Source organism: Theropithecus gelada, chromosome 2 (assembly GCF_003255815.1).
Source record: "Theropithecus gelada isolate Dixy chromosome 2, Tgel_1.0, whole genome shotgun sequence".
Taxonomy (NCBI): Eukaryota; Metazoa; Chordata; class Mammalia; order Primates; family Cercopithecidae; genus Theropithecus; species Theropithecus gelada.
In genome coordinates, this window is record NC_037669.1 from 71,015,599 (window position 1) to 71,027,118 (window position 11,520).

The 11,520-nt window shown below is 42.5% G+C and overlaps 1 protein-coding gene across 2 annotated transcripts in view; it reads right to left on the reverse strand.

The window, feature by feature from the left end:
- The window catches only part of ARL6IP5 (ADP ribosylation factor like GTPase 6 interacting protein 5), a 22,144-nt gene extending 14,696 nt beyond the window's left edge, over window positions 1–7,448 (reverse strand). Inside the window, exons 1-2 of one of the 2 annotated variants that reach the window (XM_025374720.1) lie at window positions 6,773–7,391; window positions 4,480–4,486 (exon numbers count right to left, since the gene is read on the reverse strand). In XM_025374720.1, coding sequence (XP_025230505.1) covers window positions 4,480–4,486; window positions 6,773–6,848 — 83 coding nt within the window. In that variant the 5' untranslated portion in view covers window positions 6,849–7,391. Of the gene's footprint in view, window positions 1–4,479; window positions 4,487–6,764 lie in introns of both variants that reach the window. The other variant, XM_025374719.1, reaches the window with a different exon arrangement.
- Between the last annotated feature and the right edge of the window lie 4,072 nt (window positions 7,449–11,520).

Sequence of the window (11,520 nt, forward strand, 5' to 3'; positions counted from 1 at the left end):
AAAAAAAAAAAAAAAAAAAAAAAAAAAAAAAAAAAAAAAAAAAGAATGGTCTTGATCTTTTTGAACTGGATTTCCTGTACAGAGCTCTCTGTCCCTAAGCTGATTGAGAGCTTCTCCTCTCTAAGACAGGGGGCCAGGAATCCAAAATACACTCATATACTTGCACACTTACCTAGAATCATTGTAAATCCTTACCTAGGGAAAGGAAACAGAAACTACCAACCAAAGGCTGAAAGTAGCAGGCAACATTGGAAAAAAAAAAAAAAACAACAGCTGGACGGGGAGGGGAGAGGAGAAGTTAAGATAAACACAGTTACATAAATAGTGTCAAAGGTGTGCCAGGCATACCTCTCACCTGTCATCCCAGCACTTTGGGAGGCCAAGGCAGGAGGATTGCTTGAGCCCAGGAGTTCAAAACCAGCCTGGGCAACATGGCAAAAACCCTTCTCTACAAAAAAAAAAAAAAAAAAAAATTAGCCGGGCTGGTGGCGCACGCCTATAGTCCCAGCTACTCAGGATGCTGAGGCGGGAGGATCACCTGAGCCCAGGGAGGTAGAGGCTGTAGTGAGCCATGAATGCACCACCGTACTCCGGCCTGGGCAACAGAGTGAAACCCTGTCTCAAAAAATATATATATATACACACACACACACACACACACATACTCTCTGTCAGAGGTTATTTAATGAAAAACAATCCTTATTAAAGATTTTTATTTATTTATTTATTTATTTATTTATTTATTTTTTACATGGGGTCTCACTCTATTGCCCAGGCTGTAGCGCAGTGGCGTGCATTCTTGGCTCATTGCAATTTCCACCTCCCAGGCTCAAAGATCCTCCCACCTTAGCCTCCCGAGTAGCTGGGACCACAGGTGCATGCCACCAAGCCAGGCTAATTTTTTGTGTTTTTGGTAGAGATGGGGTTTCGCCATGTTGCCCAGGCTGGTCTTAAACTCCTGAGCTTAGGCAATCCACCCTCCTCGGCCTCCCAAAGGGCTGGGATCACAGGCGTGAGCCACCACCCCCGGCCTAGATAAAGATTTTTAGATTACAATGTTACGGTGTGTTGATAGACCTCTTAAAAGTTCTGTATTCAGAAGAAATACATAAGCCATCAGAGGAAGACAGATGCCAGCCTCAAGAGCAAATAAATGTGCACGGAAGGGCAGGAGAATTCTGGGAGGATTTGGGAAGGCTGGTGGAGTTGTACTCCTGACTGTATCCTCAGGGCCTAGACAGTGTCTGCCACATGGTAGGTGCTCAGTATTTGTTCAAGGGAATAGAAGGATCTGAGCTGTGGGTTAGGATAAGTAAAATTTAATAAACCTTTCTCCTGTCTACGTACTCAATGCCTCCCCTATTCCCAACACCTGAGAGATTTGGAATTTGGAATAATAATGAACAGGGGAGATCAGATAAATCAGATTGAGAAGGATGTGTTTATGTAGGTGTGTATTTCTGTAGACTTGCTAAACTTGTATACAAATTAATTATCATGTGTTCAGTGTGGTCTTGCTGCCTTTCCGTGAAGGCAGGAAACACAGCTCTCCTATTCTTCACTATCTCCTAATAGTGTCTGAGAAGTTGGTAAGTGCTTCATAGTCTTGTTAATTGAATGAATGAAGCAACACAAATAAGAGTAATGTTGTAGAACTGGTGTTGAAGCTGACTAATCTCAAAAACATTTCCACTCGCTTTAGTATAAACAGACTGCAACTCATTCTATCTGTAATCATTTTAATACATTCTGATACAGAACATCCCAGGGTTGCCTTACCCTTTTTTTCCTCTACCAACTGGAAACTTGGTTCTTCATCTTTGCAGCATTTAAAGGTACAAACAATATGAACTTTTCATAAAACCAGATGCTGGGAGCCACAGGCCTAGAATATATTACAGAGCCACTGAGCCATATTCATTTTGAAAAGATTACACTAATGCTCTTTTCAAACTTAGAACTACCAGCCTTCCAGAAACTCCTTATAATCTTGAGTAACTGAAAGCATAAAGTGGCAGCTGTCAATTCTACCCTCCTGCAAAATCTCCATAGGCCAAATGATCGGGCCACATGGTGAGGAGCTGCTTAACTGAGAAAACACGGGTTCATTCCTTCAGCAGCTACATGGTTCTATGTAAATGGGGAGGCACAAATGTATATACAAGAGAATAAATGCACCTCTCTTGCTGGAGAAGCAGCAGAGGCATTTTTATATGGTGCAAATTCTGTGTGTGGTTGGTGATTCTGAGGCCACACCAGAAAATATGAATTCTAATGGCAGAAAAGAATTTTTTTTTTCCAGACAGGGTTTCACTATGTTGTCCAGGCTAGTCTTAAACTCCTGGCCTTAAGCAATCCTCCCATCTCTGCCTCCCGAAGTGCTGGGATGACAGGTGTGAGCCACTACACCCATCTAGGAAAGAACTTTTTAGAATGAGACAGCAATAGTATTGCAAATGTTGTAAGAGTCAGGGATGCAGTTGAATTTGGTTAACCAAGAGCTTTAGAAAATTTGCAATATGGCTTAAAATGGAAAAAATATTTCACTTCCTATTATTAGCAGCCTTAGTTCCAATTAGCCTGTGACCTCAAGCTTTTATATTTCAGAAAGTTACAGGGTTCAAGAGGATCAGTGGTTCTCCTAGGGGTGTATATCACAATCACTCAGGAAGTTAGAGAAAAAGAAAAAAACAACAGATGCCTAGACCCTGCCAAGAACTATTCATTTTGAATCATGGAAGGTGACACCTGGGCATATAGGTATATTTATTTAAATTTTCTTTTGAGCCAGACCAATCCAGTGTCTCTCAGATTTTAATGTACCTATGAATCATCTGAGACTTTTGTTAAAATGTAGATTCTAACCTAGTAGGTCTGAAATGGGGCCTGAGATGCTTCACTTCTGACAAGCTCTCAGGTGAAGGATGCTGCTGTTCCATGGCTCACACACAGTGAACAGAATTCTCCAGCTCAAATCATTTGGCATTCTATTAAGCATATAGAAGTTCTCATCCACAACTAGAATGTATCACATGCTTAATACTTAAATTGCAAGTGCAATTAGGTGTTGCCTTTGTTTTTTACTTTGAAGATCACGGTGGAGACTTCTATTGTTTTGTGTGATGTAAAAAGAATATCTTTATCCCAAAACGTCTCACATCAAGGATGCAGAAGGTAAGCTATGGCAACTTCAATCTTAGACACTTTTCCTTCTTAATGTAAAGGATCCAAAGGCATTTCCAGCAAAATGCAAGTTTCCTAACCTGTTATTCACGCTATTCCTTTTAAATAATTCAATCTCTTCTGATCAGAAGTTCAAACACAGATTTATCTCTATCCTAATCCCTCTTAATCTCCATCTTGGTATGGGCAGTTTTTTCCAATGTTTCTGGATCTAGACAGTATTTGCTATGTTCTTCCCTCACCCTTCCTGAAATCTTAAAGATTTCTCTATCCTCATCTAAGCCAGTTTTCAACATTGGAGAGCTGAGGCTACAGCCCTCCTACAATGCCCTTGAGGCTCTCCTCACCAGCAGGGGATGGAACCACTATTGAACACTCTTTTATCCAGGTCACATTTTCACATACGCTCTACCAAGATACTCTGAGAAACTAGAGAGAAGTCTGTGGAGGATCCAGATGAACAGCTTTCAGCACTGCTTTGACCTACCCATCTACTAGCATCACCGAAAGAGGATAGTTCTCTTTAGAATGAGAAGTGTTCTGGAATCAAGGAAGCTCCCTAACCCTGAAGATGTTTGGTTTCTTCCTCGTGACTCATAGCAAGACAGAATAGTAGTTAAGAGCACAAGCCTAAGTTTGTGACTTTGAGTACATCATTTAACCTCTCTGAGCCTCAGGTTTAATAATTTTAAAAAATAACAGTTTTTTAAAATTGGGTTCTATGACATAATGCAGGTAAAATACTTTGCAAAGTATCTGACACACAGAGCAGTCAATAAATCTTTATTTATATTATTAAATTATAAAGAAAGAAAAGATAACAATTGGTGGAAAAAACTACTGACTGGGTTTACAGTTACACAGAAAACAGTTGAAGGTTATATACCAAACTTTTACTGAAGTATGAAGAAAATTTCCCATTTTATCCACATAATTTTCAAATCAACCTTTACTACTAGCCTGTATCTTTTGTAAGTTTTTAAAAATAAGCATAAGTTTTAAAAACTTTATGGATACTTTTCACTTCAAAATTTTTATTGACAACCGACAACTCTTATTTGAAAGGAAAATGAGGAGGGCCAACACCCCTAAACCACCTGAGTTAGTGGCCTAAGGCACAATACCGACGGAGCTATATTTAGTCAAAGGGCTGGCCCCTGGCCCTCACAGTGAAAAATGGATTCCATCAAAGGCAGCGAGGCTGCCTGAGCTTGTGCCTCGTCTGGGCAGCATACATGTCTGAAAAAAATAAACTTTTTTTTTTTTTAATTATTATTGGTCTATGTCAAAATTTGCCCCACATCTAAGTTACCTCAAGAAAATACCTCCATAACTAGATCACCAGATAAGATGCCCTCCTGCTTCACTGCAAAGAGAAAGGGGGAAAAAAAAACAAAACTGATGCAAACCTATTTACTACTTATTGTGTTTTAAAGACATTTTTGGCCAGGCACGGTAGCCCCTGCCTATAATCTCAGTGCTTTGAGAGCCAAGGTGAAAGGATGGCTTGAGCCCAGAAGTCAAGACCAGCCTGGGCAACACAGTGAGACCACATCTCTAAAAAAACAAACAAAAAAAAATTAGCCCGGCATTGTGGCACGCATCTGTGGTCCCAGCCACTTGGCAGACTGAGGTAGGTGGATTGCTTGAGCCTAGGAGGTTGAGGCTGTAGTGAGCTGTGATCACAGTACTGCACTTCAGCCTGGGCAACAGAACAAAACCTTGTCTCAAAAGTAAATAAATAATAAAAATTTTTAAAAAGACATTTTTGGCCGGGCACAGAGGCTCACACCTGTAATCCCAGCAATTTGGGAGGCTGAGGCGGGCAGATCACTTGAGGTCAGGAGTTCAAGACCAGCCTGGCCAACATGGGGAAACCCCGTCTCTACTAAAAATACAAAAATTAACCAGGCACGCTGGTGCATGCCTGTAATCCCAGCTACTCAGGAGGCTAAGGCACCAGAATTGCTTGAAACCGGAAGGCAAAGGTTGCAGTGAGACGAGATCACGCCACTGCACTACAGCCTGGGTGACAGAACGAGATTCAGTCTCAATTAAAAAAAAAAAAAAAAAAAGAAAGAAATTTAGTGATCCAGGAAAGCAGCCTGAAGCACAGAGCTGAGGGAAGGTTCAGAAGGCAGCTGCCTCAGGCCTTGGGCCTGCCCCACCCCGCCCTGACTAATTTGTACCTTGGCTGCCACACTAGTTCCGAGTCCACTCAGAGCCTGTGCCCCCTACACACCAAGCCATTCCCAGAGTGCAATTCCTTAAGAATTCCTTAAGCAATGCAGAAGAAGGATCTGTACTGTCGTCTATAGAGTCCCACATGTGAGCTTCCACGTCTGCATGGGGGTGACTGCTGTGAACCATACTCGGAAACTGTGAAGTCTCCCCCTCTCCTCTGTGCTATGTGTTTGCTCCTTTAGCTTCTCAACAACTGCCAGGAGCCCCTGGGCCAGAATTCAAGTCTGATTCATCTTGGTGTGCTTGGAGCTTGGCATGGGGCCAGGCACAGAGAGGTGGCTCAATGTATAAGCCAACTAACTGTGAGCCAACTGAAAAGCCACCCTGTTCACCCTTTCCCACACCGTTCAAGTGTGAATTTCTCCCTTTTCTCCCAAGCCAGCTTGCTCCTTCTTCCCTCTACCTCTGCCCTGAAATAGAAATGTCAGACATTTAAGGGCAAGTGAGTCCTTTATGAAGTCTGAGGGTGACTTTTTCTTTAAAGATGCGTAGGAGATAATCAGCAAGATTGAGAATATCACCACCCATCCTGCATAAGCGAGAAAAGCATTTCTTAAAGGGTGAACTACAAGGAAAGGTGGTTTCTAGGAAAGCAGGTGTACACGCAGTCTTAATACAGGATACTTTGTAAGTATCAGGTATTGAAAAGGCCTTCTGATACATTGAAACCCCAGGCTAGGAAGCGAAGGCAGAGAAAGTGACCACGCCTGGCCACTGCTGGAAGAAAATGCCAGAAGGCCATCTTCTCAGAGTCATGGCAGCCTTCACCCCACAATGGGAGATGCGCCACCAGGAGACACCCACCCTTTTGATCCCAAGCTCAGCTTTACTGTACAGTGTGACTGGCATTAGGCAGAGAAACCAACAAAGTGCGTCGCCACTTGGTTGCCCTTTTTACACTACCCCGGGTCCACACCCTGCCGTCCTAGCCAGCCCCAGGGTAGGGTTACACCACTTTCCTTTTTCTTCTTATTTTTAAAAGACGAGGGCGCTACAAATATCTTTCCAGCAAGAGCCCGATCCTGGCACGGGGGCGGGGGGTGGGGGGCGGTGCGGTGGGGGACCTCTCATTTTTCTTCCCCGCGGTTGGCAAATTTTCCCCGTCCTCTTTCCTCAAGGGGCCCCCTCAAGTCTTAGCCCTTGGTGCAGAAAAGGGGATCCCAGGTTACCGCGGCCTCGCCCTGCGAACAAGTTTCCACTGGCTTGGTCGCTTGCAGAATTGCCAGGGCAGGCGCTGAGTGTGGTCAGAGAGCCTCTCTACATCCCGGAATCTTGCACCCCGAGGCCCCTCCGTGCTCTCCCCAGATCGGTGTCCCGGGTAGGGGGACCCCACTTACCCCACAACGGAAATCATCATGGCAGCCACCACCAGGTAGTTGGTCTGGTAATAGAGCAGGTTGCTCACCACGCGGTTGTTCCATTTGGAAATGTCCCTGAAGTCTGGCCGGGCAAAGCGATCGGAACCCGGGAAGAAATCGTCCCAGGCGCGGAGTGGGGCGATATTAACGTCCATGTTCTCAGCTTCGCGTTCTTCGCCTCAGGAATCTGGCGGCGGCGGCGGCGGCAACCGATCAGCTGAGCTGAGTTGAAGAGTTGACAGCGGCTCTGTCTCGATCGGCTTTGCGGTTGGTAGACAGCAGAGCAAAGGAAATTGGGAGTGGGCGGGCGTGTTTGCTCCTCTTTACTTCTTGATTGGCTCTTGGTTGGGTACAGGAAAACAGGGACCTCAAGACAAAACAAGGGACTGAGTGCAGAATAGAGATGAAACGACAGAAAGCAATCAGCGGAAATCCTCTGTCTGAAGCGAGGTGGCAATGCCTTCTCTAGCAGTCCGAATACCAGCTGCCTCCTTTGAAATACCTTTTTTGAAGGTTTACCTGGGAGTGTGTTCTCTGACTTACAGAGAAAAATTTTGGCAGCTGTGCAGATGCCAATCTAAGTGAAATGAAATGGAAGGCAACTATAGTGTTACTGGAGAATGAGCTGCTGTTGAAAACTAAGTCTTACTAACCTCTACACATCTGAATGCAATTCCCATGTTTTCTCTGTTTCACCATGAGTCACTATGTGTGAAATCAGATTGGCAAAACGGGAAAGAAGGTCATGTAGAACAGAAGAACTGGTGTTTTTTCACTTCTCTTCTTTATTCTCCATCTCTGTTCTCTCGAGGCTAAATTGTTGGACTGCTGTGCCATTCTGATAAAGTGATAAAGTAGGCACTCTGGCCACTTCAGTCCTCAGCTGGGCACGTTGCTTACATTTTAAAGCAAACAGTTGTCTGCAGTGAACTAGCTGTTATGCATCTAGCATTTTCTGGGCAGAAATATGCATTCCACTTCAGAAGTTTTCTTAGTTTTATTGCAATATTTGGTGACAACTTTCACTGAGGGACCACAGTATATTCATAGATAAGGTGATGTTTAGTATCCCAGCCCAAAGAACTGGCAAAAGATGTATTCGTTGTAAATTCTCTTCTAAGCTTCCAAAGGGTCATCTTTTTTCAGTTAAGGGGCTGATTGGTATAATGCATGAGAAAAAGTAGTTTAATGGTATAATGTAATAGGTAGAATTCTAAGGTGAAGATTTCTAAGATAACAGAGTCTCTAAGCCCATAAGTGGCTTAGACAAGGTGAATTCACTCTTCTCAGATCACCAATTTTTAAAAACTTGGAAAGTAATGAAATATACTAATGCAAAGTCTAGAAAACATAATTTAATTTTCCTTATTGATTTAGAAGACAGTTAAGGAGCTTACAGTGACTCTAAGAAATTACTACTACTACTGGTGTTTAGGAAAGTTTGGTGATTGCATGGAATTAATGCTGACTAAGATATATCTTATGTGCTGCTTTTTGAATAAAGTTTAAAATGTGAAATATTCCTGAGTGCTCATGTGTTCTTGATTCTGGAAAAATGGGATGGTGTGAAGTCAGAGAAAGCAAAATTAGAGTCCCAGCTCCTTCCTCTCTGGTAGGTGACTTTGGAGAAATTACTTAATCTCTCCCAGCCTCAGTGGCTTCATGTGTAAAGTGGGGATAATGGAACATTTGCCACATAGGTGAGGATAAGTGAAGGAATGTATAGGAAATGCTTAGTGTATAATAAAGGTTCACAGTTATATGTTACTATTATTGTTATTAGTAATAGGATAGCCCACGATTCATGTCTGCTGTTAATAGTGCTTTAATCTGATTTGTTTTCTATGCTTTCATTATAAACATCTACTGACTTTTCTCTACCTTGCTCCAATTTTATTGTTGTGGTTGTATCTGGGTAGGGGGAAATGGCTGAGAATATTCAGTACAATGCCAACAAATATTTCAAGTTCTTTTGAGGCTCTGTGAAAGCACTGTGGGGTATTTTTTTTTTTTTAAAGAGGAGAAAGATGTAACCCTGCTCTGCCTTCAAAACTCCTGCAATCCAGTGGAAACACTAGTTAAATATGAGATGGTGAGAGGAGTGCTAAATAGAGATGCACCGAGCCTCAGTTATCAGTTACAGGAAGTCAGAGGGTGTGGAGGAATTCCCCAGGGCTTCAGAATGTCAAGCAGCATCACTGTGTACCAGCTGAGTAAATCATCTTGGTCAAGATGAAAGTGGGAACTCCAGTGAGGCCCCACACCTGTTGGTGAGATTGATGAGTATTAGAAGCTATGACCAAGAACTGTATCTTCCAACTGCTCAGAACTGCATGACCAAAAGCTGTCAAGAGTATATTAGTAACAATATGATTACTCCTTGATCACAGACAATTGATACCCAAGAAATAGTTATTTCTCTAAAGAGGTTTAAACATAAATAAATAAATTCTAAAAAAACAGATGTTTATAGCATGATTCCCTTCTGCCTCCCTCCCAAAATGTTAACCCTGTGTCTCTCTTTGGGGTGTGAGAGATTTTTTTTTCTCTAAACATTTCTACCTTTGTTAAATTATTTTAAATAAAAATGAACACATAATGAGTCATTATTTTTTCCAGTAACTGTTTGAAATGCTATTAGTAGCAGCTCTTTGTTAGTGTTCATTCCGGGGAGGGAGGGGTCAGATTAACTGTAGAGGTCTTCCTGGAGCTTTAATTTATTACTATCTTTAGAGACAGGGTCTTGCTATGTTGCCCAGGCTGGTTTTAAACTCCTGGGCTCAAGCAGTCCTCCCACCTCAGCCTCCCAAATAGACAGGATTACAGGCATGGAAGCCGAGTCCCGCTTCGTGGGGCTTTTATAATGGGATGGTGTGTCTAGATAGGATCATTCAGACTGTCTGTTTAAACACCATGGCAGATAGTCTAATTGTTTATGATCTGTTCCATTTGAAGTAAAATAAATCTGTTGAAGGTTTTGCTTGCATGTCTCTGTTGCTTTCATTCCTGGCAAGGGCAGATGGCTATTTCTAATCCGTCAATCAGTCTAAGCCAGTGAGAGCGCCTGGTGTCATTTATCAAAATACCACCATGGTGAGTCAGGGTGTTAGTCTCAAAGCAAGCAGATGCAGGGCCAATGCCTTTGCAGACTTCTTCATCTGCTAGCTGTATTCTATCCCTAGGCCTCAGATTCCTCCCCTGTGAAATGGGTGAGACTGGACTAGGTGGCCTTAAGGTGCCTGCTGTTTTTCGCCATCTGAGACAGTTGTAATGCTCACTACCACTAATCAAAGGGTATCCAGTATTGTTGGGGGTTCAGACTACAAGAGCCCATTTTGATAAGCACTGAGGTTAAATCCTCAGTGAAACCATCTGTGGAGTTGTCTGGCCAAGAAAAAATGGTTTCATAGTTGATGCTGAGACACATGATGCAGAAGGAGGCTGGTATCTCTTGATATGGACTGTGAACTCTACTCCCACACTCACTGCCTGGCACTGACTTTCAGCTCAATGAATGCTATTGAACTGAACCTAATTGAGGGACCATAAAGGACAAGCTTTCCTTAAGGTTCACTGAAAACTAGGACAAGAGGAGATTAAATATCACAGTGTAGTAATGGCAGCTACATTTACTGAGTACCCATCAGGCTTTATGTACCCCATTTCAGTGGCTCTCAAACTTTACCAGGGAGAATAACCCCAGGCTTTGCAGAAGGCCAGGGACGGGGGTGGGGAGGGAGGTGGTGGTGGGGGGGGTGGGGGAGGAGGGGGGGCTGAAAATTTGTGTAAAAAAATTCCCAAGTGACGTTGATCAGAAACTGTATTTTGAGAGCCACTCTGGATTTGACTTAATTACCAGTCTCACAAGGTGAATAGTGTTATGCCTACTTTACAAATGAAGAAATAGAAGTGTCTAAGGGTCTCATAGGTCATAACTGCGAAGAATTTAAAATCAGTTACTTTTGATTCCAAATCTCATTCTTGTCCCACTCCATAAAAGGAGATGTGTGTGTATGTATATATATACATTTTTGAACATGATCATTTCCCTCTACCTAGCCATTCAGATTCACAGTGTATATTTGTGTTTCTGACTCTAGAAGAAAATAATTGAAACTTTTATTTTTTGATTTTTGTGATTGTTTTCCTTTATACTTTTTTCTTTGTATCTAAATATACACATTTGTCTCAGGAAAAAAGTTTTTAAAAGTCATTTCGTTTCCGCTGAACTTATCAAACAGAATGTGACATGAAAATATTAATGCTGATTTGTACAAAGAAAATAATCTCCCACCCTACCACTGTAAACTGATTTAGATAAATTTATTATTCAAGTGAGTACTTATAAAGGCAAAGACTTTGGAACCATCCTGAAAAGCAGAAAGTGAAAATTTCCTTGATCTTTGCCCCCGGAGGAAAGCTCTGGCATATTGGGATGGTTCTTCAGGAGTTTTTCATAGAATATACCAATATTTTATATAATTACGTATTAACATATAATTTGTATAAACGCATAATGTGTTATCTACATTTTCACGCTGCAGAGCAACATTATGCACGGTATAAGACTTACCTAATTAAGCGTAGGTAATTAAGATTATAATTACAGGGCAAGGCTTTAAAGCCCACGGGAGCCCGACAGCAGTCAGCCTCGCCCCTCCCTGCCGGCTCAGTTCCTGGCCTCGCCCCTCCCCGCTTCGCCGGCCCCGCCCCTCCCCACTTTGCCTGTCCCACT